At 38.0% G+C, this 27468-nt stretch overlaps 1 protein-coding gene across 2 annotated transcripts in view; it reads left to right on the plus strand.

Moving 5' to 3' along the window:
* prkcea (protein kinase C, epsilon a) overlaps nt 1-27468 on the plus strand; it is a 45422-nt gene that overhangs the window by 9580 nt on the left and 8374 nt on the right. The window contains exons 2-7 of one of the 2 annotated variants that reach the window (XM_044103848.1): nt 11380-11443; nt 21250-21415; nt 21524-21558; nt 22912-23000; nt 23574-23703; nt 25749-25891. In XM_044103848.1, coding sequence (XP_043959783.1) covers nt 11380-11443; nt 21250-21415; nt 21524-21558; nt 22912-23000; nt 23574-23703; nt 25749-25891 — 627 coding nt within the window. Of the gene's footprint in view, nt 1-11379; nt 11444-15955; nt 16065-21249; nt 21416-21523; nt 21559-22911; nt 23001-23573; nt 23704-25748; nt 25892-27468 lie in introns of those variants that run through there. The other variant, XM_044103850.1, reaches the window with a different exon arrangement.

Consider the following 27468-nt stretch of genomic DNA (forward strand, 5'->3'; position numbering starts at 1 on the left):
TTCTCAGGGAGGAAACACTCACCTGGTGTAAATTAAATTTCAGCTATTGGAATAACGTTTAAGAGAAATTTATTTAATCAAAAAATGTCATGAATATGTGTGTAGGGCTGCACCGATTGCAGTTTTCTGGGTGATCCCTGGTTACAGATCTTTAAAAAGGCTGACCTGCCCATTTTGATTTTGGCTGATATGAATTTATTTTGTCTGAAATGTTGCTAAATGTATCAAGAAAGTCACTGACTTGGCAACAGTGGGGTGAATATTGTTAAGCCTTCAGACCTGACCCGGTGGGCTGGTCTGTCAGTCAAACCTCTCACTGTAGAGCAGAAGAGGAGAGAGACTGATTTTTAAACCTTTGCTGATGAAGATACAATTAGGGGATAAGATGGGCTTCACGTGTAAGTATCAGCTGATCACAATTCCCCAAAATAAAGGAAATCGATGACCAGATGGCCAATAAATGTATCCTACGTGTGTAATGTAAACAGCAGTGCCAGAGATGCAATAAGTTTATGGCAGGTGTGAGAATGATGTAATGATCGGACTGCTGATTGCAGCCAGTCCACATTGTTAGCAGAACTAGAGGCCCCCATGGCGGCTTGGGCTGGCCCTGGACTGGAGCCTCACTGACAGTGCTGATTTCTGACATGAATGATATGGGCAAATGCCCAGGGCATTATCCTTTTAGATAAGCAAAACAAAGAGTTTGTTCTACTTTTAATATTGGTTAAATTTATTTCAGCTCTAAGTATTTAATATCAGGGTGTTTTTATGGGAATGTGAATCTTTTAGATCAGTTTGATTAGCAATTTTGATCACATTTCACATTTTATGGTCTTGGTCTTAACTCGGTCTCGATTTCCCTCGGTCTTGGTCTTGACTTTGTCTCTGACCATAAAAGTCCTGGTCTTGTCTTGGTCTCGATACATTCTGGTCTTAGTCTTGTCTTGGTCTCGGGTTAGGTGGTCTTGACTACAACACTGCCTGCCAGTACAATAATCTGTGAAAAAAATCTAGTTCCTCTGCCTCTTTCTTGAAGTCCTACTGTCATTTGTAGAAATACACTACTCTCTCGGAAACAACTAATCAGAGCCAGAAGGAGGGTCTTAAAGCTGTCGATCATGCTTATGTATATGCTGCTCACACCTTCCTCCACACAGTACATATGAGCTCAAGATTGATGGCTTGCTCCAGTTGTGGTAATAACAGAAAAACAACCTAACCTTGCTGTAAACTTACAGGAAAACTGTTTATCCACAGTCACTGGTGGTCATACTAACTAGCACGGCAGGCTATTAGCATCGGAGTTAGAAAGTGCTGTATAGCGTAGCAGAGAAGTAGTGGCTGCGACTGTGACAAGACCTTTCTTCTGGCTCTGATTGGTTGTTTCTGACTAGGACAGTTTTAACAAATATATAAAAATCTCATTTTTACAAACGTTATCTACTGCATCTTTAGTTTCTCCATTCCTTGTTTCTTAAGAGAAATTTCACTGGAGTTACCCGCATAAAGTTGCGCCTGTATGATTCTTGCAGATAACCATCTGAAGGCAACTTAACTCTGCTGTTGCGTAATTTGAAGCAAAGATAGATGTAGACATGTTTCACCAGGTTATTTAAATCATAATAACTTTAGAGGTACTCAATGGATATTTTAAAAACATTTTTTCTGAAGTAAACCTGAGTAAAGCATGTAAAGTCTGGTCACGTTACAGAGCTGAGGCTGTGTGAAGACATATTTTAAAAGCATCCCATGTTGAAATCTGCCACTAGAACATTTCAGTTTGGAGAAAGTAAAACATTTTATTAGACAAGGTAAAAGGAATTATAGAGCATGTTATTAAATTTGTGACTCTATATAAGCAGCTCCTCACTCTAATTGAGAATATTGATGGTGTTTCTGCTTTTTCACAGTGTCATGGATAAACTGTCACTGCTTTTACCGTTCACTTTCACACTCTACACAACGCCCAGATGTGCTGCCATAACATCAGTGAAGCACCTCGATCTAACCACAGATGTTCTTGCTCAAAATAAACAGATAATTTTTATGAACTCTCTTATAAATAATTAAGCCAATTTATTTTACCTTTGTAGTTTGATTGGAAAAGGAGGTTTATATTTTATATTCTTTCAACTGTATTGTCAGCAGTTATTGATGGCAATGCACCAATCAGTGGGTGAAATCAGATTGATTGGTGGCTGATAGGTGAAATACTGAACAAATACCGTCCCTAATTCATTAAATGCATCATAACTAAGAACTACCACGGTTTGGTCTTTAAACCAATGACACTTCTTTTGAGATAAATGAAATTAAGAAATAATCTTGGAACATAGTGTTTTCACTCATAAATGACAATTATTTTTAAGTTATTAATTAATTTTCTGTTGGATTCAAAACTACCTCTATCCAAGAACCTGCAGCAGTTTGTTAGCCCTCAGAATAAAAATGAGAACCAACTTTTAAGTCCTCAAAAAAATGGGTATCCACATCAACAAGAAAAAGTCTGGTGGGTGCAACTTTATACATTGAGACTGTAGATGTTTTTCTATTTACGTCATGAGTTGTATGTTGTGTTAAAAGAAGTAGGAAGAGGTCTAAGAGGAAGAGCAAGATAAGAGTTTTAGAGGAGATGAAAGGAAGATGGATTAAACTGGGCTGGTTGATGAAGTAAAGGAAGCTGGAGATGAGGTGTAGAATGAAGCTGTGTGTACATGTAAATATGTCCTGCTGAAGGCTGAGAGCTCTGAGGCTTTAAAAAAACATGTGGGCTTTTGAGACAGGATGATCAGGCTCTGGAAAGCTACCTTGCAGAGCCAGATTCGATGTCAGCCATTGATAGTTTGACACTTTTCACCGGCACATGACACATGCTCAGCACAAATCAGAAGATCCACAATCCATCACCATTATACTGGCCCTTGCCAGGCTCATTTACATGTATATGAATTAAAAACTAATAAACAGGGCTGTGCCGTGGTGGCGTAGGGGGTAGCGTGACCCATGTTTGGAGGCCCTGAGTCCTCGACACGGCCGTCGCGGGTTTGACTCCCGGACCCGACGATATTTGCCGCATGTCTTCCTCCTTTCCTTCAGCATACTTTCATATAAGGGACACTAGAGCCCACAAAAGACCCCCTGGAGGGGTAAAAAATAAACAAAAACAAAAAACTAATAAACAAGGAATTTTTTTTTCCTGTATTGCTGATACAGACAACACCTTCATACCAAACATATTTCTTTGACAGAATTTCTTATAAATCTTGAACTTATTTAGCTGTTTTAGACAAACAGTAAATTTGATTTTATTGTTTTTCTTTCTTTAACATAGTAGTTTTAAGTAGCTGATGACCTGATGATCTTCAGATTTGCAATTGTTGACCCAACAAATGCACCAAACTACTGAGCAAGACTAGGTTGTGCTTTGTTACCACTCTTCTGTGTAGTTTCTCTTACTAAGTGGAAAAGACCCAGACTTACATACAGAGTCGAGTTTTAATCAAGTTAGCTTTTCTTAACAGTAACCATATTGTGTGACCGCAATAAATGTTTATGCTTTAAGATGAACTGTGGAGTTGACTTGCTACAGATTTAGAGTTTTTGTTTGATGTTTTCATCATACGAGATGTTCAAACTGTCATGGTAGACACATACTGCATTAGTGCGGAGAGAATTATGCGTACTATCTGATTAGATAATTTCCTCCAATCATGCAGCCCCAGTCAAGGCTCCCTTATGCAACTTGGATCTTTCTGAAGGCTGTTTCCATCCGATGGCAGTGACTGACTGATCCTTAGAGGCTGCTCGTCAGACCGTCTGCCAGTCCATCTGGATATCACACGCTCATCTGCACTGTTTGTGATCTTTAAGATGACTAAACAGGCTTTAATGATGTAACTGGAAATGTCCTTTCTATTTAATCTACGGGTTTTTCCAAATGTATTCATGCTTTTCACAATTTGTTACATTGCAACACCAGACTTCAATTTTATGGGATTTTATCTGAGAAACCTTAAGTGGTGGGCAATTGATGGTTTTTACATTTATTCCAATAAAAATCTTGAGAAGTGTGGTGTGCTATCTTTATCTGTGGTTGCAGTTGCTACAATTGGATGCTTATCTGCCAGTTTTGCACCTCTGGACTCCAACATTTTGTCCATTCTTCCTTTTAAAACAACTCAAGCTCGGTGATAGCAAAGAAAAATTATTCATTTCCGGATTTTGGTTGAGCTATTTTTCATTGATCTAAACCAGTACTTCCCCAACTTTTCAGCAAATAACAGTAGAAGAGGTTTTTGATCTTTCCTCTTGGTTTCTACAAAGTCATTAAGACACAATAAGTCATTAAGATTCATAGAGGAAAAGCATAGTCACAGGTTGATGCTGCCACCACTAAGTTTCACTGTGAGGATGGTGTGATGAGGGTGATAAGCAGAGTTTGCCCTTCCTACCACCTACGACAGTGTTTTTTATGATGAAATTGACTCTTTAGTACATTTGCTGGATTTTATTTAGGGGTATCAGAGTAAAGGGGTCTGATTACAAATGCATGCTCCTTTTCTAAACTTTTGTAAAAAAATAAAATAAAAAATTAAAATCACGTATACTTGTCCTTCCACTTAACAATTACAGCACAACCTCCACCTTATTCACGGTTCAGAGCTCATGAATCCACCTGTTTGTGTATTTTTCTACAGAACCTAACTCATATTTGTTTGCAGAGAATTTGCTGACTTTTTAAAATATTTTTGTAGAGCCTTTCTAAAATATTGAAAAGGAAAAGCAGGCATTGCAATGCAACCAGTACCTTACATCAGTGTTTCCCAACCCTGGTCCTCAAGGCACACTGTCCTACATGTTTTAGAGGTTTCCCTGCTTTAATGTGCCTGATTCAACTGATTGCAGTTCAACAAACGCCTGTTAATCAGTCATCAATTGAAATCAGCTGCACTGAAGCAAGGAAATACCTAAAACATGCAAGGCAGTGTGCCTTGAGGACCAGGGTTGGGAAACACTGCCTTACATGGTACTGATTGCAAAGCAGCCAGTCCAAGAGCACCATTCATTTTGCTTGACGTTGATTGGCTGATTGGGAATAAGGAAAAGTGCATTAGTAGCTACGAGTGCCTTAAAATTGGCATTTAGATGTTTTTGAGGGTCTATTGTGTATTCAAAGATGTTATCCTTTTGGGCTAGGTTGTGGTCCCTAACCCTGACGAATACTGGCTGAGTATTGGCTGTTTCTGTGTCTCTGTGTCACATAGGAACACTGTAGACTTCATCGAAGTTTGAAGTTTGCGAAAGGTGTTGAACTTTACAGAGTTGTGGAAGCCATATCTTGTGGCGGGTGACAAGCTTCATCCTCTCCCTTCGTCTCCACCCCCCCCAGACCAGCACAAAGCTCCAGCTCTTCTTACATTATTAGCCGTCTGTGATGTTACATTAAAGATGCATGACTGTCATGCAGTCTCACTCAGCACGAGCCTCCTGTGTGTGCTCGAGTTGCTGGCCAACAGAAAGAGGGACAAACACACACACACACACATGTTGGTCGTGTAGAACTGTGGTAGCTTTCTCAAAGCCCAAATTTGTTATCTGACAGATGGATGTGGGAGGCTGTCACAGAGACTAAATGCTCCTGAGAGAGACAGAGAGCTGTCTGGTTGGATGGCGATAGTGAGCTCGGTGGACTGAGTGGGAGAGGGTTAGCCACATAGTATTGATATAACACAAGCAGTGAGTGCCCTGTCTGCCTGGTTGAGTGCTTCTTTGTGCTGTGGCATATGGCTCCTGTGTGTTTTTTATTATATCAGTCATATGTGAGAGCAGGCTGATTGAATGAACGTAAGGTTCATTCAATCAGTTAGGTTTGTGGACCTCGCTCTGAAGTCCAGCTTAAATTAACTTCACACAAGTCTGGAAAAATGTGGAGTAGTATAACATTTGATTTAAATGGTTTCTAAGGAGGGATAAGTATGGAAAAATATTTGTTTTCCCATCAATCTATCCATCCTTACAGCCTGTTCATTTTAGAAATACCTCCCACAAATTTAGTTTTATTATAACCATATTTAACCTCCTCTATATATAAGTCTGTGCTGCACTGATTTTGCATCTGGGACACCAAGGAAAGTGACTCAGGTGCGGTAAGAGGATTTAAATTTTTTTTTTATCATAAGGTATTCGTAGAAGCTGAAATGAAAGGAACTTAATAAATAGCAGAGCATATCTAGTATAGGTTTTGTTGGACTATTGGAATTCATCTGCTACACAGGACCAGATCTACACTGGACGAGTAGATTCATGACCAGTACTTTATTACTGCTGACAAACAAAAGGATTAAAACCCCTGGAAGCTTGAGTCTGGAAAAGGATTGGATTTTGACATGTAAATGTGTTGGAGCCATTAAATATTAAGAGAACTCAGTTGGCCACACACACACATCCTTCTCTTGGTGTGTGTTTGTGAAGTCTCCCTGCTTGTATCAGTGTCCTAATTGGTCTAACAAGATTAATGAGGCGAACTAGATTCTTCTGCTCTCCCTCCTCCCATCTTTTTGTTGCCAGGGCGGGGAACCTCGTCGTACGTGTGTGTCTGCACACACACAACCTGGTAAATCCAAGTCACGCTACAATCCATTTAACAGGGTGGTGAGGTAAATGTCATCTTCTACCACGGTGCCTGGAATTTTATTGGTGCTGGAACTGTTAATCAGTTACAGAAAATTAATGAATAACTCACTTTTGCTCAGCTTTTTTCTCTAGTTTTTCCAACTAAGAAGATAATAATAATTTAAAAAAAATCACTGGACAAAGTGTGCAGTGATTAATAAATTTCACCAAAATTTATTCTCAGGGTACACGGCATTTAACATTTTGAGATTCGGATGACTCTGTAAAAATACCCAGTTTTTTCATGGTATTGATACACATTTCAAATCAGAGAACACTTTATTGTTTTTCTATAGCTGAAAAACAAACATTAGTAAAATGGCATCCCAAGATCGTGCAATATTACCAAAGAATTTATTACATACACAGTGAGATTTTCTCAGCATTTCTTCTGTCCATTTTGATCGCTACTGCTTCAAAACATTAAAGATGCTTTAATCTTTAATGTTAATGTTGAGATTGTCATCTCTATGTTTTATACAGATGACAATAAAAAATGTCCCCCATTTGATTTACTCAAGATAAAGGAAACACAAAGCATGTGCTCTGTCATTTGCTACAAAAAGGTAATTTTTCCTACAGTCAAATGACTTTTATTTCTAGTTTTAAGCAGCCAGCTTAAAACTGGATGCTCTCTAGTCTCAGTTCTAGTTCTAGTGAGCAGAAAAGAATAAAGTATTTGCCTTTTCTGACATAAAATTCCCTCTTGAATTTTTTATATCCATTTTATTCTTAATTGCTGCATGCCCTGGTAAATCCTGTAGATTAATCACTCATCACAGGCGTTATGTGGTTGGTGCTTCGTTTCCAACTTCTAATCGTTCCCGTGTAACTAAAGGCTCAGGTGTCCTAGTTACTGTCACCTGCTTAAGGAATGATTGAGAACACTCTACATGGTTTGTGTTTGCTTTATCCTGAGTAAACTGATTGGGGGACATGTTAGCTTGACTTGGTTTATGACAGCTCAAACAGAAACAGATGAGCTGAGCAATCCCAGAAGTTAAAAAGTAGAAGTTTGACCACGGGTGCAATTCTCCTGCTGAAGGTTTTGTCCCATTTTTGTATCACTTTATTAATTCAAGCACGCTGAAATGTTTCCTGTGCACTTTTCATGGTTAAATCTCACACTTTTATAAGTACAGATATAAAAGACTGACATGAATTCATAACAGCGGAAATAATAAACTCTTCATAGATAAAACTTTATAGCTTTTATAACTTTTTCATACCATATGGCAATTTTATAGTGTTTCTTGTTTTTATTGGAACATATTGTACAGCAGGCATTTAACTAAATTTTCTATTTTTAACATTTCATTCCAGCTTTTTGGCATTCCTAGTAATTTAATCCCTGAATTAAGCTGTTCTTGGGATGGGTCCTGGTTGCTTGGCAGTCTAAACTGATTGAAGTTCAGGAATTAATTTACATGCAGTTAAAGTACTTTACAGGAAAATTGGTCTGATGGGAAAGTAACTGCAGCCATTTTTGAAATAACAAATAATATTAAAGTTTTAATTCTTTCAAAGAGACGAAAAAAGAAGATAAAACTCAGGTTTCCATCAGGAAAACATCGCACTAAACCTCCTGTTATGGAAGAAAACACTCTTCAAGGCACCACATGATTCAAGTGGTCGTTGTCAGTGATGATGTGCAGTTTTTGGCTGGCGTGTCACCCTGGGAGCCGAGCACTAAATCAATAATGGTGCTGTCCATTTGCTGCGCTCTGTTCCAAATCAGTCTGAGTCCATCTTTCTGCTGAAATCCCCGCCGAGATGCGCTGTTATGCAAGAGGTTACATTTAGGGATTAGCACATCATTTTCAAGGGTAGACATCAAGAATCCAGAGGCATTTATAGGTCACAAATCCCATGCTGTTATGTGTTATACTTACAACAAAAGGATTTTTGAATACTTGTCCTTACATCATCTGTGTCTTTCAGTATGTTTAGTTTGAGTCTGATTCCTTTACATAAAAAGCAGTCTACACAGACATTTTAAAGAAAAGTGTGTGAGTTATTTATTTATGTATTTGATTGCCTATTATATTTTGTAGATCCGCATTTGATAGTGTACATTTTCTGCATAGATTGCAAGTAATTGCCTATGATGAGAGGGAATAAAGAGGAGTCTTTAAAGGCTCTTAAAGAAGAGTCCATTTAGTATTTGTTTGTGTTCTTTGTCTCATGTTCACCACTGCCTGATGGAAGTGTGTGTGCGTGTGCGTGTGTGTCAGTCTGACTGTTGCATAAGAGGATCTGCTGCTGTCCCAGAGCTTAACGAAGGATTTAAGCCTCTCTTTCTCACTCTCTCTCCTCCGCTCTCTCCTTCCTGAGTCGTCTGCCCCTTTAGCACTCTGTTATACTTGCTAATCTCTGTAATTGCATGTATATTGTATGTGGACTGTGTGATTGCACTGGATGTTCCATTTTATATGCAGGTGGTCTATTAAGATTTAATTATTTTGAGTTTCTTGGATCATATGTAAGTAGAGATTACGCCAGAGATTACAACACAGCTGCCTTTTTATGTTTTTAACTGTTGTAAAAATGTAACAAAAAGCTCTGTTGTTGAATTAATAACTTTATTCACTGTGTGTTTTATCGTTTTTGGCATATAAACTGTCTGAGGCACCTAAGTATCAATCATTACAAAAGCAAATATACAGTATATTACTATCTCAAATCTCCCATTTCAATTGTAGAAGTACATTAACCAGGATTCAAAATATATTTTATATATTAGCAGAGATGCCAATTTAAGACAGAGTTTCATAATTATTTTTAAACCAAAGAAAAATACATTTATCCAATTTCAGATAGCTTTTTTAATCAACCTGTATTACCAATTGGCAGTATTAATGCAGTCTCTTCCTCCAGAGAACATAGCTCCATACCTGAAGGGATATTTTAGGTTATTTGATGTGATTTGTCTGGGAAGTTTTAACAGTAATAGCCCCTGTAGGTGTAGTAAACTGATTTGTGGGTTTGTACAAAAGTAAAAATAAAAAATGAGTGGTGCAATCTGAAGAGCTAGTGTACTTGTCTCTTGGTTTTAGCTGATTTTAGAAATTTTAAATAGATATAAACAATGCTACAATTGTGGATATAAACATTTTCACTTTTAAACGACACTGTGTAGTTTGTTGCTGTTTTCTCAGCTGTCTGCATTACTAGGCAAAGTGACTGCTGACACATCAGTATGCTGTAAATCTAGCAATGATCAGAATAAACTTTAGCATTTTGTATCAGATTACAGTTGTACAGAGACACCAAGTCTTGTAACGCCAAAAAGAGTGATTTTTTTTTTGACAGAAAGATTTACTCCAAAATTTTAAGTTACCAACGTCTGTGCACGTTTTTTTAACTTATTAATAAGAACTTCACAGAACTTCAAAAAGCCTACTTCATGTCTTTATATTTCCAAAAATTTCTATTTATAAATCCGATTTTTTTTTGTCTGAAAAGTTGCTAAATATAGCGACAAAGTTGCTGAGTTGGAATTTTGTTGATCACAACCTCTAGGTATCAGTTCCAAATCCAGATTTTTTAATGGAAAACATCGACTGAAAGATAAAAACATACAACATGGGAACCTTTCTGTACTCCCTTCACCTTCCTGTTATCTGCTCTAGTCTGGCTCTCTTTTTTTAAAAAGAAACCTGGGTTAATCAGAGATGGTTTCTCTGGCTTATATTACAAACACATGGCTAAAGACAACTAACTTTGCGTCTGGCTTCCTTATTATCAACTTCCACTCTGAAGATTGTAATTCAAGCAAACAGGTGAAGTACGGTGTGTTCACTGAAGAAAGAGTAGATTTTTGAGTGTTGGACCAACCGTTTGTGGTTTCAGGTTTTACAGAGTAAATGAAAAACATTTACATTATCTCATAAAGTTAATTAATGTTTGTAAAAAAAAAATTTATATAATGTATCCAATGTTCCATCTATGTCTGAACAACTATGCTGTGAAAGAAAAAGTGTCAATAAGTGGCTCCTCCTTCTTTCGTAATTGATTTTTAATCTGACTACTCTTTTTATTGACATCAACAAAATGCTTTTGAGTCTGCGGTTAGACACTTTCTTCCTGCCTTTGGGTAATTTGTGCACCGTGTGAGGCATTATGGGAGTGACGTTAACCCATTGCCGTTGTGCTTGCTCTGAGGGAGTCGCACAGAGAGGTTACAACAGCATAACATTGTGTATTGGTACAGGGAATTAAACACTTTATGCAGTTTGATTTGGATGCTCAGCCGCTTTATCTGACTAACTGCTGCAGCACATGTGTGGGAATGGCTCAATTTAATCAACTCTATCACTTCTGGTTTGAAACCTGACAGCTCTTCTTTTTTTTTAACCAAAGGCCAGAGTCAAGATAATGGGAGAGCTTTTAAACACAAGGTGTGAATGAAAAGTTCAAAGAATCCAGTTAGCGCATCACATACAGATTTGCACTGAATAGCAGCAGTAAATGGGGTCCATAATGATGCTGAAATAACAGTTATAAAGACAATGGAGCTAATGGTGATAATGATACGAGTGCTGGTGAGAAGTGTAATTCTGGTGAAGATAATGACCTCTTATGTGTGGGTTGTTGTGTTTGTTTGTGCTGGAGGACAGCCCCTTCTGCTGCACTCGCTGTTCTGCTGCGTTTTTCTCCCTCTGATTTACTTTTGTTTTCTCCCCCGTCTTTGTCTTTGCGCAGATCGACTTGGAGCCGGAGGGGAAGGTCTACGTGGTCATCGATCTGTCTGGATCCACCACTGAGGGTAAGATCACAGCAATGCGACACCTTAGTGCAAAACAAAGGGAGCCCAACACAGTTAATATTACCAGAACACCGTTTCTTCTCATAACTGTGTGTTATTTGGTGGGAATTATAAGAGCAATCCAGAAGGGATGGGAATATTTAGAAAGTAAACGCTGAATGTATTTTAATTCTTCTGATCATGTTGTGAGTCTCATGGTGTGTTATTAGGAATATTTTAAAATGTACTGTTTATCCTTCGAAATTTTAATTCCCTCCAAGCAGAATAAAAGCAATGCATTTATATGTTAATATCCACCACAAACCAAAAACGTCTTTCAGTCTCACGTTTGTGCAATTTGGATGTGTGTGTGCTTCTCTCCTGCGCACACACATCTCTCCTGTTTCTCTCTGTAGAAGGAGAGATGCCTTATTTTTCCCTCAAGAAGAATAAACATTATACACATACAGTTGAAACCAGATGTTTGCATACGCCAAGCAAAAACACGCACCTTTTCTTCTTACAGTCTAAAGTTAAATCCAACCAAAATTCTCTTGTTTTAGGTCAGTTAAGCCGCTTTGTAACCACTTTGAGTTTGTGCTTAGAGTCATTGTCCATCTGGAAAACCCAACTGTCCCTGAGGTTTACCTTCTTAGATTACTTCTTCACTATTTCCACATAATGTTCTCTCCTCACTGTGCCATTTATTTTACGAAATGCACCAATTCCTCCTGCAGCAAAACAACCTTATAACATGATACTGCCACCTTCGTGCCTCACATTTGGGATGGTGTTCCCGGGCTTACAAGCTTCCCCTTTTTTCCTCCAAATGTAACAAACTGGGGTTTTTTGATGTTTCTTTTGGAATAAGGGCTCTAACGCTGAGTGGCCTTTCAGCCCATGTCAGAACCGGACATGTTTCATTGTCTTACCACCTTCAGCCGCATTTTCAGAAAATCTTTTATTCTGAGGTGGATTTGTACATTTTGGATCAAGAACCTGTCTTCTTTTTGAGTATCATGATGGTTGGACATTTTCATTATGACGCATATAATTGTTTGAACAGATTAACGCGGCACCTCCATGCGTCGATAAATTTTCCCAAGGATGAACCAGACTTTTGCAGCTCCACAATTCTCTTCCTGATATTTTCAATGATTTTCTCTGACTTTCCGATTCCGAAACAAGAAAGCAGTTCATTTCTGGTGTGGCCTTAAAATACAGCCACGTGTGAGCCTCCAATTAGATTGGTCATCGAGAGACTGAATTTAAAATCTTTTCTTTGATTAGCTGCAGGGATTTTGTCGATTTCAGTAAATGAGACAGCATAACAATCTTCTTTGAATGTGTGTTATCCAAATAAGTGACGGACGAAGTAGCTTGCTTAGAAAGCACTCTGATGCAAAGAGAACAGTATGTTTTGATCCTTTTCAGAAGCAAATAAAAATCAATTATTCAGGCTTTTATGTTTGCGGTCTGGTTAATTGATTGGGATTGTCAGTCTGCATGAATAGCATCTCTCAAAATGTGTCCCATGTGGTTCATATGAGTTCTTTTCATTTAGATCTCATATTTTATTTATGTAGCAATAAACTATGTCTGGTCTAAATACATTCTATTCATATAGATAAGCTATAAAATTAAAGACATGTAGCAGCGCTGACTTCTGCCTTTATGTGGGAACCTGTCCACTTTATAGACAGTAAACCCATCAGACAATACTGAGTCATAAAGGGTTAATTATTAATTTCAAATTGGATATTTCAGTTACATTAACAGCTTGTAGTTTATCTAAACAGTCAATTGCTTTGTTTTACTTCCTGTACCATTTGCTTATTGATACCCTTGGTGAAGATGTGTTAAAGAAAAAGATCATGAAATATTTTACTATTATTGTGGTGAGATAATCTTAAACAGTGATGGCATAGTTACTTTGAAAAAGTAACTTTAATCGGATTACTGATTACTCCTTGAAAATGTAACTTAGATTACTGACTACTTGATTTGGAAAGTAGCTACGTTATATTAAAAGTAAAATTTTTCGTTACTTTCATCAGCTGCTAACAACAACGCTCTGCCACCTGAGTATTGGCAAAGATCAATTACATGAATCTTTGCCAGTACTTAATTGTAAGCTATTTTATAATGGAAACGTCAACAATGTATCTCCACTTATAAGGTTGAACTGAAGAGGAGATTATTTAATGGTTACAAGAGTACAAAAAAAGTTTGAAATTTGTGTGGTCCTCTATTGAATGGAAAACTCTAAGTTGTGCGTTGCGGCCCTGCGTTTGGTGTCAGAGCGCAGCACACCGCGCTCCTCCTGTGGCTCCACAACTCAGATGGCTGCGCTGATTTGTGACACTTATCTTAATACTAATAATTATAATGCCGTTTAGTTACACAACTTTACGGACTCGTTCATTCGTGGCTGTTTTTACGTTTACTGCGCTGTTCATATTAGTCTCGATGTTTGCAAATTTCTGCAGCGCAACGCGAAGCTCGACATAATTCACAGGTAATATATTAACTTGACATTAACAAAGACGGAGTCGGACGGATCATCCGTGAAACAATGGACAGGGAGAGCCTAACTAAAACGACCTTAATAACAGGCAAATTCTGGTATTTATTATGAGTCTCTGCTTGTTTCCAAGCCCAAATGAGCAACTTCACGTTCAAAAACGAGCCCAAAACAGCTGATGTTACGTTTGTGATGTTACATTTGTGGCCGCAGCATGTTTTCGCTGCCCTCAAGTGGTTGCTGGATAACACAAATAACAAACACCCGGAAAGTTGTCAGCTCACTGCCTGAAGGGCAGGATTTATAAAAGGTGCGCGTTCCTGAAAAGCATTCCTAGATGCGTCCTTATTACTCCTCCTTTCTCTGTCTCTTCTGTTTCCATTAAATAAACATGTAAACATCCAGAATGCCTCTCTGTCCACACAAATTCCCTCGGTCACATGCCACCCGATAAGAGCGGTTTTTGCCCGCGCACATGCATCCTTGCACCTGGTTATAAATAGAAATGTTCTCTGCCTTGCACTCAGCGTCTGTGTGTGTGCGTGTTTTTTTTTTGTGATGGTGCTTGGATAACCTGACCAGATGAGAGCGCAGCAGAGAGGCCCGGCAGATTGCTTCTACAGAGGATATCTCGCTGTTTAAATGCGGACAAAGACAGGAGACGAGAAACCGAGCAGATTCTTAAAATAGAGGGCGATATTGAACCAGGGATTACCACACACACGCATACACGCGCACACACACTGCAGGAGCAGCAGTAGACTCTGGCGTCCATGTCTTGCCCTCCTCATGGATGATTGGACCCTCTGCGGTGACCTCACAACCCACTCTCCGCCCACTCCTGAACTTTTTCTCTTCAGTTCAGCCGGCTCAGGAGCTCGTCACGTTAATGCATGCTGATAAAAACAAATGTTGCCTGTGTGTGAGTGTGCGTGTGCTGGTGGAAAGGAGTAATGGTTGCAGAGATGGAGGGTGAGAAGTAGAGGAAGACGTGGTATTTTTAGCAGATTTATTTTTTTTCCCCTGGTGCAATCTGTTCTCTGCAGCTTTAGAAACTGGAAGGACATCTTTCTCTGCTTCTTATTTCTCCTTTATTTCTCCACTTTTCTCTCTATCCCACTACATCTGTTGTTCCATAGATGAACACACCTATAATATCGCTTAAACTGAGAATATTCAGAGATTTTTTTGCAGATGTGATGCACTCAGTTACTTGAATTTAACCAAAACAAAACAAATTGTTCGGGATTCCTGAGATTATTTTCATAGAAACTCTGAAATGTGACTTTTTAGGATAGTTTTCCTAACACCAAATATCTGTTGTCTCTAAAACCACAGCAGTAATGTAGAAGCCATATTTCACCTTTACCTATTTCTTTTCTTGGGTAGCATAAAATTATCAAGACAATACTTATATTTATGAAACTGCAGAAACCTTTTCTTTTGTTCATCGTGTGTAATTTTGCTGGCTTTCTCTGTGCTAAGGCTTATACGTTAGTTTTATCTTTCTTCTAAGTACAATAATGCATTGTGTTAAAGACTTGTGTTGATTTAATCAGATTTTCAATCAGACTGCTGTATCTCGTCACATTACAGGGTACTGTTGTTTGGTTGTTTATATAGCAAGTACTGGATTTATGAGATCAAACCAAAATGTTGTAAAATTAAGAATCACATTTTCTTTTGATTGACATAAAAAAGTACAGCTGGGTCTCTATAGTTCGGTCCTGTAAGTCAGTGGTCCCCAACCTTGTTATTACCGCGGACCGGTCAAGACTTGGCAATTTTGCTGCGGCTCGAGGGGTGAGGGAGGGGAGACATGTTGGTGTTCCGCTAAAGCCCCGCCCCCCGATTTTCCCTTTACGACAATCTTACAACGTCCTGCAGTGTGTGGTGTGTTACTTGGTGGTGTGTTGAAAATGGCCGATATAAAATCGGGCATATTCGACATTGTCTTGGCCCGATTATCGCAGCCTGTGGGGTTTTCCCTGACTGGGAGCGAGAACGCAGCCTGTTGATTGTGACAGGTAGCCAATCAGAAAGCGCGGTGACGTAAGAACGGAGAGGAACCCCAAACAGTTGACATGGCAACTGAGAGTCCGGTGGACGTCGAAGGTGGTATGTGGAAATGTTTATTACTATAGTATGTAAATGTAATTTTTATATAGGTTTATTATATGTGGTTATGTTTATTCAGTTAAAAATGTTAACTACGAAAAACCATATTGCACCTCCAAATCATAGTGCAGCAAATAGAGCGGCTGCTCCCGCCGTCTTTTATCAAACGCCTTTTCTTTTTTATTGCTTAAAATGAGTGCACAAACTGTTACTACTGCTTCTACATCGTTAACCGTATTTGATTATTCTAAATTCACGTATGGTATGTTGAGTGTTTTACTGGATTTTCTTCTGGAATCGGCATGTTCCTGAGTGGAATCGGTTCGTGTGTGGTGTGTTGCTCCTGTCGAGTGGCTGGGCACACGAACCGACCGAACCTGTTGTACTTTTTTGGTCACAGAGGTTTGGAAAATCGGCCGACAATCCTTAAGTCGTGCCGTGTGAACTAGGGTGACCATATTTTCATTTGGGAAAACCGGGACACCTTAGGCGGGGTGGGGTGGAGACGGCGACACCACGACAAGTTAGACCGGGGGGGGAACGGCGACACTCTGGTCGCTATGGTAACATTTACATATCCCTTCAAAATAAGATACAGATGCGCCACAAAAACGACCATTTTACTTTTGTGGAAATTTTAACTCACGATAACGACTAGTAGGAGCCCGGAGCTTGTTTCGCCCGGGGTTGGGGACCACTGCTGTAAGTGATTTTGACCACAATACAAAAATGGCACAAATGGTCATTTTCAAGGTTGAGGTTGATACAGTTAAATAAAGTCTCACAGTGAAATGCCATTAAAAATTATACTGGCTTATTAAAATTTTTTAAAAATGAAAGGTGCAACACAAAGTGCTAATCTTTTATCAACCATGTTTTTCTCTTCGTATTGAAGTTCATAGCATATACTGAAGAGCAAGACATTAAAATTGCTTAAATAAAACAAGAGTTTTTTAACAAAGGGACCCATGTTCTGTTGTTGCTCAGAATGAAAACAATGTGAAGTTGCAGGATAGATGGCTGGATGGACCATTCGTCCGTCCATCTCTCCATTTGTTCATCCATCCACCCATCTATCCATGAATGATGATGCATGTCTATATTTTTTTTATTTATTACATCGTCTTGTTTCTGTAAAACACTTTGTGTTGCCTTCACTGCGTATGAAAAAGTCTCGATCAAACAGATTGGCTGATTGTCACCAAGTCTGATGATCTCAGTTTGTGAGCTCAATGTAACATAGCAAAGTCAGAAATTCTCTTTTTCTTGCTTTCAAATCAGAGTCTCAGTTATAGAGACCAGGTTTCAAGATTTCAAAAAACATCTACCTTTACATCTGTGGAAAAGTCACAAGCTTTGTGAGATTGACTTCACTTTGACAAGGCATATTGTGGCATTTTATTATTACGATCACGTGGCACATTGTTTCTTGTCATGTAATGAAGTGTGGTGCTCGGGGAATACAGATAATATCAAACAACCGCATCACAAGGTTTACTGTAGATTCATTGTCCTTTGAAAATCCATTTTGTTTCTATCAAGCTGCTGCTTTGATGTTGCCGTCAGCTTCTTGCTTGTTTTTGTCAGATTTGGACGTTTGCGTTTCTGTTTATTTGGCGACCGTCTCCCAGATGGTTGTTCTTCGGGTCCAGAGCACGGCCGTCTCCAAAACATTAACTCTTAGCAGTAGTTAGGCCTCTTCTCCTCTACTCCTCAGTGTGTGTGTGCGTGTGCGTGTCCGAGACAGATGGACGATGTATTATGTAAAGCAAAAAGGATTTCCGTAATGGACTATTTAGCTGCTGCTCTCCTCCAACCAACGTGCATCACACACAGATACAGGAATACAGATTTACACCCATATCCACATGCACAAACTCCCTAGACATCTTGTCTGTAATCGAAATGTGGAGAGGCTCAGCAGTAACCACATCTACAGCGTACCCCGGAGAGAGAAGCTGGCGGAGTGAGAGAAAGGCTAACTAGGACAGGAGCGCCGAGGGAAGGAGTGTGTGTAGGAGTTAGCGTGGAGGTGGTTCTCTTGTGTTAAGGTTACTCTTGGAAAGCATTTATCTATCGGGGGGATGCAGAGAGGAAGTAAAAAGGACTGGTTGGATGTTGTTCATCGAGGAGGAGTATTTTAATATGCTGTCCTTCGTTTTTGTGCCCACACACGCCAGTATAAATAGCTTTCCACACATATATATATATGCATAGGCCTCCGGTAGGTGCGGGGCGTCTTTTTTAAAGAGGGAGGAAGGACAGAGGAGGAAGAGAAGGCATTGAATGATTAAACATCCTGAGCAACATGATGAAAAGTCCCGATTTGTACAAACCGTTGTGCTAAGAATAAAAAGAGTGGTTGGAATTACGTTTGTGGCTGAATTAGAGATAAGGACTCGAGTCTGATAGCTTGAGTCACATTTAAGTTGTGAAAAAAAGATTTGTGGTGAGATTTGGGTTGAAAGAATTAATCACATTAACTGTGATGAATGAATTATTGAAAGAATCGTCAACGGATTTAGTAATTAATTAATTCATACCTAGAGTATGCAGACTCAGACACCTTTTAAGCCAAAACTGTACACACAATACATACATTTTGCATTCAAGATGAAGTAAATAAATAAATCCTTTTTTATGTGTAAATCCGAACTCCCCAAGTGGCATTTAGCATCACCTGGATCAAATTCTGTAAAACAAAACAAAAAAAAATCCCATTAAGCACCTTTTAAATTCAAATCATCAATCGGTTAATAGATAAAAAATAATCAACAGGTCAGCCCTATTGAGTGTTAAGTTAAGCAGAAATGGCTGAGTTTTTCACATCTTGATGTTAGAAGTATTTTTTACCTGCATCCTTTGCTACAAATCATAATGTGTTCACTAAAGGATTGCTATTATTGCATTTTAGTCAATGAAATATGTATTTCCTTATTTAAAAAAGGAATTTAATTATTTTATTTAGCATCTTTTAATGTGTTTCTAATATTGTACAAAAAAGGATTCCGTGATTAAATGAAAAATGTGCAGGATGTGTTCATTTTTACCAGAGAATAATCGATTACTAAAATAATTATTTACAGCTGTAGGTGAGATGTAGTTAAGTTGCAGATAGAAAGAGTGAAGACTTTGCTTAGTCTCAAGTCATACTTTTTAAGTTGCCATAAAAAAAGCAGACTCAAGACTCACTAAAAATTTAAGACTTTATTTGTACTTAAGTCGCGCTTAAGTCACAAAAACGTTTTGCTTAAGTGACAAAAATTGTTTAGGTGTGCAGAATTACTTGATCATATTCAAATATATTCCAACCTACATACACCAGACTTTATGCATAACAGAAGCACTGACACAGTTGACATAGCTGACAGAATTATAAAATTCCCTAGAAACCCACAAAAGTTGTGTTTCTCTGTCCTGAACATAAAAACAAACAAACAAACGCAGTAGTGTCTTCATTTCGTCTCCTGAGTTCCCAGAATGAACCCGAGTCGGGCTCCGATAACAGTTGAGACGTTTCTGCAATCACTAATTAAGCTACAGTCTAAGCAGTATGCTGCTGGTCTTCCTTCGTTACAGGATGAGAGATCCTGTAACTCTCATCCTATAACTGTGCACAATATATCGTCTAGCCACCAAAGTCTGACTTACATCAAGTTGACATAGGGCACACACGCTCAGTCAAGTTAGTTTGCAACTATCAAAATGACATGATCATAAGTGTTGACATGCACAGTGTTCGGGTTATGAACCAGCATAAACTACCCCTCTCATCCGGATTACAGTTTTATTCAGAATGAGCAGAATTGCTTACATGGTACATTTTTATTTATTCTGATTACTTATGTCCATGTAAACGTGGCTATTGACTCAAATCTTAAGTCAGACCTGTGGTATGGTGTTTGAGTCTTTCTCTCATGTAATTAAGCCAGTACGTAAAGCACAGACACTGTACAACTCTGATAAGGACGCACATTCTCCTGTGAAAGGGTGCGTTTGATTTATAGCCTTGGGAAGATCATTGGAGCTGTGCTAACAATGGCTCAGAACAATCTGTTCTTGTAAACTGCAGATTAATGATCATATGGCTGTCCCTCAAGCTGACTTCTGCAATAAGTGCTTTTGGATTATTTCAGAACAAAATAACTTTTTTGCAACATCTTTATCCCTCACAATTATAAACTTTTTTTTAAATACAGTTGTAGTTTAATATGTTGTTTGCTATGTTTTTGCATAAGTTTTAAAATTGCTCGATCTACAGTTACGTTCTAAGTTATAAAAATTATTAATTTTTTATTTTTGTAGTTTCGCAATTAAAAAGCAAACTGTTTTTACTACTTGGATTTTATGGTTTTTGACTGATTCACTGCCGTCAGGCTGCTGAACTCAAGCTGCACCATTTCATAAATTATTTACACACACACACTTTTTTAGTATGCATATTTATATATCACATAAATTACTTTATAGTTTATTTATTTATTTTTATTTGTGTATTAAATTTCTTAATCTGGGACCTGAGTCCAAATTTCGTACCACAAAACAAGCAAAGGCAGTATGACAATAAAAATGATTGAATATGTCATTATAGTATACCAAAATATAAACAAATGACATTAAATGAAGATGTTAGAGGGTAGGACCTAAACATAAAACACCAAAAAAGGCAATATAAAAAGTTATTTTAAGAGAAATCTAAAGCTGAAGTGAAGTTATGCCAAAAACTATTACTCTAATTTATTTTCAAACTTATTCACAGCAGTTCATGTCATGGTTTCAGTAAATACTTCAATGGGACTTGAGACCTGACTTGGACTTTAAAAAATAGGTGATGCTTGACTTGTGCTGGGAGTGAAACACTTGAGACCTGACTTGGATTCCCCCCTCAAATACTTGAGACTTGTTTTATTCACAGAGTTAAAGACACTGAAATGAAAAACTTGACACTTTATTTTGGCCAAGACATTTAAGACATGAGTTGGGCCCCTCAAAGACTTGGCCCTTGACTTGGACTTGAAGCAAAAGATGTGAGATCTAACTTGGATTTGTCCCTCAAAAACCAAAGTTGATTTAAAATGAATGAATTGAGAGCCTTGACTTCTACATGGAGCGAAAACCAGAGACTTGACTTGGAAGTGGCCCTTAAAAAACCTGAAACTCGACTGTGTGTGTGTTTAATCGACAGCCTCGGGGAGAAACGAGAATGAGGAGAAGGTTTTCCGCGAGAGGACCGGTCCTCGCCAGCGACATGGAGCCGTCCGAAGACGCGTCCACCAAGTCAACGGACACAAGTTCATGGCCACCTACCTGAGACAACCGACCTACTGCTCACATTGCAGAGATTTTATCTGGTAGGCAACACATGAGTACATCTGTTGCAGCTCATTTGCATCAGAAGTTGAGTTTCTTTGAACCCGCCTGGCTGATAACGCTGGCTGCTCTTGTGTGTGATCTGATAGGGGTGTGCTGGGGAAGCAGGGATACCAGTGTCAGAGTGAGTACCTTTCCCCAACCCTGTCCAAATTTCTCATGTAACATGGCTCTTTATTTATTATTGAAGCAGGGGAACATGGGAGAGGATTACATGTTGCTGAGTGACGGGTGTGATTTTTTCTGGAGCCATTCATTATCAGTAATGCACTAAGTGTTTAACACTTTAAAAAAATGCAGAGCAGGACTCTTTTGCAGAACAACATGCACATTTAATTCATAAAGAAGGTTGTCCCACAAACATTTGATAGTTTGTTTGTGGAAATTCTTACCAGCAAAGACTCGAACCTGACACACCAGAGTCATCGAATCCCCCAAGAATTATGTGGGAATTAGAAACCCCAGCACGAAAGTCGTTTGGCATTCGATGAGGTTTAAATGCCCTCATCAGTAATTCAATCTGGGCTTCCTGGGTTTCACATCTACTCACTGATAACTTAAATAGCCTTAACTCTTCTGGGACAGCTTACTGTGTTTTAATTAGAGTACTTTTTATAGGTTTATCAAATACAGTTTGGCTTAAGTATCTGAGCAGCCTGAAGGAATCTTAATTGTTTTAGCAAACCTGAAGCCATTAGTTCCTGCAACTTAGTTGGTTTGCTTCTGGATATTTATTGTCTGCAGGGAAGGTCTGTTTTTGGAACAGCTCTTCTAGAAATACTTCTAAAATACAAAATGTTGTTTTATTTTTATTATTTACATTTTTTATAGAATTAAAGAAGTGCAATATGTTGCTATATCCCCCTTTTTGTTTGGCTGAGGAGGAAACTTTATGTAACATATTATAATTATTATTCACTGCAAAAACACAAAATATTACCAAGTAGTTTTGGTTTAGTGTCTAGTACAAATATCTTAATACACTTAAAATAAGACCAAATGATTTTAAATATAACCTTTCTTTTACTTAAAACAAGCTCCTATATCTTGCTGAGAAGTAACTTCCAAGTTAGTCTTATTTTAAGCAAACTAAGATATTTGCTCTAGAAACTGGACCCAAACTTCTTGGTAAGATTTTGTATTATAAGTATTTTTGGTTAGCAGACTTTTCCAGTGGTGCAAAAACAATTTTTGACATTATCAGAAGAAACAAAACTAGGTAGATGAAAAGAACCAACTGGAATGACATGATACTGGTTAGTTTAAAAAGTCCTTTTTAACATCTAAAACTTTTCAAAACAGAATTAAGATATATATATTTTGTTATATTAAAATAAAAAAATCAGTCACTCATCCAATTGTTTCCATTTACTTCGATTATAGTAGATTATAAATTTCCATCTTTTTAAATAATCAGTATCTGCCAAACTTTAATTACAACAGCACAGGAGTGATTGCAATGCATTGGTGCTTTCAGTATGTACCTGTGTCGTCCACAAGCGCTGCCATATGCTCATCATCACCAAGTGCACTGGGATGAAGAAGCAGGACGACACACCCGAGATGGTAAATGTATTTAAACGCATGTAGTAAAATCCACGTGTTTATATGTACTGCAGACGTCTTTTCTCCCTCTTTGTCTGTCTATTTACTTCTTAAATGCCGAAGTGTGACACAAAAGAAATGTTTGTGCACCTTGTAATACCTGGAAATACGCCCACAGTTGTGCCTCCATGTTGTGCACCAAAAGTTTACAAAGCCAAGACATCAAATTCTGGGCTTCTGATTTTGAAAAATGTAGAAGAGATTTCTCTTATTGTTTTAGCATTCAGCAAATAACAACAAATATTTTGGCAATAGTTCCTAAAACAAAAAGATTTTCTGGATTTTGTCAGACAGGGAGAAAAAAATGATGTCTAATTGTTCAGTGTGTTTAAATATGTGATTTCAACTGTATTTATGCTGATATTTGTGCTTGTATGCGTTTTGGTTATGTCCCACTTTTTTTCTGCTTCTTGGAGGCTTAATAAAGATGAATAGAAAATGCATCCAGAGTTTGTTACAACCTCAAACATGTGCTCTCTTCCTCTGTGTAATCCTTTGTTTTGAGTGTTTGTGTGGGTGTGTCTCCCTCTGCAGGTGGGTTCAAAGGGGTTCAGCATTAACCTTCCCCACCAGTTCAGTATCCACAACTACAAGGTGCCTACCTTCTGTGACCACTGTGGCTCTCTGCTGTGGGGCCTCGTGAAGCAGGGCCTTCAGTGTAAATGTGAGTTTCAACTCAACTACACATTTGCCATCTGAAAAAAGACAACACTTTTCAGTAAAAGTCTAAATAAAAGCTTCAGAACAAAAGCCTAGATCAAATCATCAGCTTTAAAGGGAGTTGTTTCCTGTCTGTAATTTGCAGTAATTGAATTTTACTGAATTAAATTAAAATTAATGAATATTTTATACGAGAATTTTGTGTTTCATATAAGTTGAGTAGTTTTGTGGCAAAGTCAGGTTTTGGGTAATTTTTTGCTATTTTTAGGAATTATCCATGCTTGGGACGCACCTAAACCTCAGGTCTAGTCCCAGATCTTGTACTTCAGGCTTTGTCAGTGTGGGCTTTGTGAACAGTCAATCAGTTTCAGAGAACTCTCAGTACACATAGACGTGTCGTAATGACACATTTTACTGGACGATAAATTGTCCCAGACATTGGGATAAACCATAATATTATTATTTTGAGATAATCTTCAAGCAATATGATGGTAAAGGTATAATAACGCAAGAACACATTTAAATTTGGTTGAACTTTTAACACTAAAACTGGAAGACATTTTAAATATCCAAAATAAACAACAGATAAAAACAAATGAAATGAATCATGAAGTCTTTGTAAGGAACGCTGTCCTTCAAAAATGGACTAGTTGAGACTAAAGCACCAAACTGAAGTTTTTTTTGTCATCCAGCTTTTGGTAGAAGCAGAGAAAAGAGAAAAACAATAAATCATGGAAATGAAAATGATTGAACTCGTTCTAATTTATCATGCGATTAATCGATTTGTTGTTTATTGTGACAGGTCTAAATACAAACGTGCTAAATTATGTTTAGCAGTGGAGTACTTCAGCTGATAGACTTAATGTGGATTTTATTTAATTAATTGGAAGTTTATAGAAGCTGATATCAGCTGATAAAGGTTCCACATGCTGTGTAAATTTGTGATCTTGTGGAACCATAAATTTTAAAGGAGGCTTAAAGAAAAATTATACGTTTGTGTGGTTTTTGAACAAGATGGAGGGTACAGACAAAAACAAACCCTTGAGTTTCTAAAGGGAAACATTTTGAGGCAGCAGAGAAAAAGTTCAGTTTTTCTGCAGCTGTTTACTGTACGATTCATGTGCGATTGATTACTGACCATTCAAATAGAAATACCACGTGATACAGACAAACATGTAAAGAGATCCCAACAGATTGGTGATTATTTCAGTAATTAGTTATTCTATCGATTACTCTGACAATTAATCATTTAATCGGATAAAAGAAAAATAGTTACATTCTCTAGATTGTTCATTCCAACATGTGCAAAGCTCAACTCTTTCTGCTTGTTTTAACATTAAATGGGGTTCATCTGTTGAATAGTTTTTTTATCTATTAACATCGGACGAAGTGAGATGTAATTTTACCCAGTGCTGTTCTGCACAATATTGTGCTGGACAGATGGGTTTAATTTAGTATTCTGTTATGTGATGACTGGAGACAGGACCTCATCTAGCACCTCTAAAACGCGACAGGGAAATATTTATTTTTGGCAAGCATGCAATTAAAATAAGATGAGACACAACATTTGCCAAGAGTTTTTTCAGCTGAAAAACAATGTGTTTGGTTGGTGTCTTTTGGAGTGACGGCAGTCGCATATTGTAATGAGAGAAAAGTGTCTTTTTAACCATCTTTCGTCTAGTCATGTCACGTTCTGTTGATGTTGGTGGCAAGCAGAAAATGTGTACTAAAGCTTACTGCTGATTAGGCAAAAATAAACTAAATATTAACTGGTAAAATGAAACAGTTTATTACAGATGTACCTCTTAGCCATGCTAAGAACATCACTGAATCATATTTTTATGAGATCTATGTGTTTTTATGATTATTTTCTAAAAGTTCAATACTCTACATGAACATACAATGTTCTAGTGTCAATAGCGTCCTGATGGATACTTGTTTTACTTGCATCCGACCTCTGACCTGTTTCCATACTTCACAGTCCGATATCGGAGCTAGAAAGCCTTTTTTCCAACAGGTCAAACCTGACTTCTTGCTGTTTTTTTTCAGCGTGTAGGATGAACGTGCACCGGCGCTGTGAGACCAATGTAGCTAAAAACTGTGGGGTGGACGCCAGAAGAATGGGCAAGGTGCTGGCTGAAATGGGAGTCACACCTGAAAAAATCTCCAGCACAGCAGAGCGCAGGATGAAGGTGACCCATTGTGGCCTAAGCCGCTGCCAACATGACTAACTGACCTGCTATTAAAACTGAAGAACTCTCCAGCAATGTCCTGTCCTTTAAAAAACAATTTGAGTGGTTTCTTATATTTCTAGTTCTGCTTTTGCTTTTCTGTCAGAATTATGTTTCATCCAACATATCTTATCACCAGACAAATTTGACCTGGATAAATCCAAAATGTGGGAAAAAGTGATCAAATTCATCCTGGACCTGTGTGAAAAACATTTCTCTTCCATTTTCAAGTCACAAATTAAATGTGATCAACCATCTTTTTTTTTTTTGGCGGAGTTCAATTTCTTCACCTAAACCTGATTAAGTCCAGACCTGTAGAATCACAAAGAGGCAACATGAAGTTGAGTAAAATCTCAAAAAGCAACATGTCATGTCCTGATCTCAGGGAACCCAAGAAAAGATAAGAAACAATCCTACCAGTGTGGAAATAACCCAGAACAACATGGGAGGTACTGGAGCACAAGGTCAACGTTCTTGACTCAACAATAAGAAAGAGACTTCAGCAAAGTTAGCAGCTATGGAAGAGGTTTGAGACAAAAACAGAACACAAAGGCACTTCTCTCTGTTTCCAAAAAACATCTTAATGATTCCCAAAGAGCTTTGGGAAAATATTTTGTTGACTAATAAAACAGAAATTTAACTTTTTGGAAGATATATGAAAGAACATCACATAATCATGATCTGGGGCTATTTTGCTTCTGGAGGAACATCCAGCTGTGATAGATGGAGGCCATCTATTTATTTGCTGTCTGTCACAACATCTTGAAGTCCAGGCATAAGTTTGTGACCTGAAGCTCAAACGGATTTTGGTTATGCAGCAAAACGATGAACCAAGCAGCACCTGCACATCCATCTCCAAATGGCTTAAAAATGAAATAAAGCACAAGGTATTATTTTTATCCTCAAGGGGCAATTAGTTTTAGGATATAAGAGAGAGGGTAAATATATATAATTCAAAAATTTGAACCGTTTGGAGCATTTTGAGCGTCGATTGCATCTAATTTGTCCAGTGCTCCACATAGACTTTGACCCGCCTGACGCTCAAAACTCGTTTGGCGTGAACGCACCTTAACTCTACACGCAGTGCTCCGCGTGGGCTACTGCTCTGCATTGAGTCGGGAATATAACATAAAATCAGGCAATGAAAGGCAAATATATTATTGTGATAATTCTTCACAAAAAATATTACTGAATTTTGTAACTGAGCCAATATATATAGACTCATTCGATAAAACAGAATATGAAGGAGTAGATCCTTGTTTCTAATTCCCCCACCAAGTGAAAGACGTTAGAAGATGAATGCTTTGACATCTTTTTATCTCTTAGAATGTTTAATACCTGCTAAAAGGTTATTTCCAAAAAGTAGTGTTAATCTAAGCCTCCATCAGGACATATATCCTAATTTGTTAAATATGACTTTCACATTTAAGTTTGGGCCTTTTTCTAAGCACAAAAATGGCTTTCCATTACTGTGGGTGCATCAGCGCCGTCCCCACAACGTGTCCCCACCAACTTGCAGCACAAAGTTACACCCCTGC

The sequence above is a fragment of the Gambusia affinis genome, linkage group LG20 (assembly GCF_019740435.1).
Source record: "Gambusia affinis linkage group LG20, SWU_Gaff_1.0, whole genome shotgun sequence".
In the NCBI taxonomy this organism is placed as follows: domain Eukaryota; kingdom Metazoa; phylum Chordata; class Actinopteri; order Cyprinodontiformes; family Poeciliidae; genus Gambusia; species Gambusia affinis.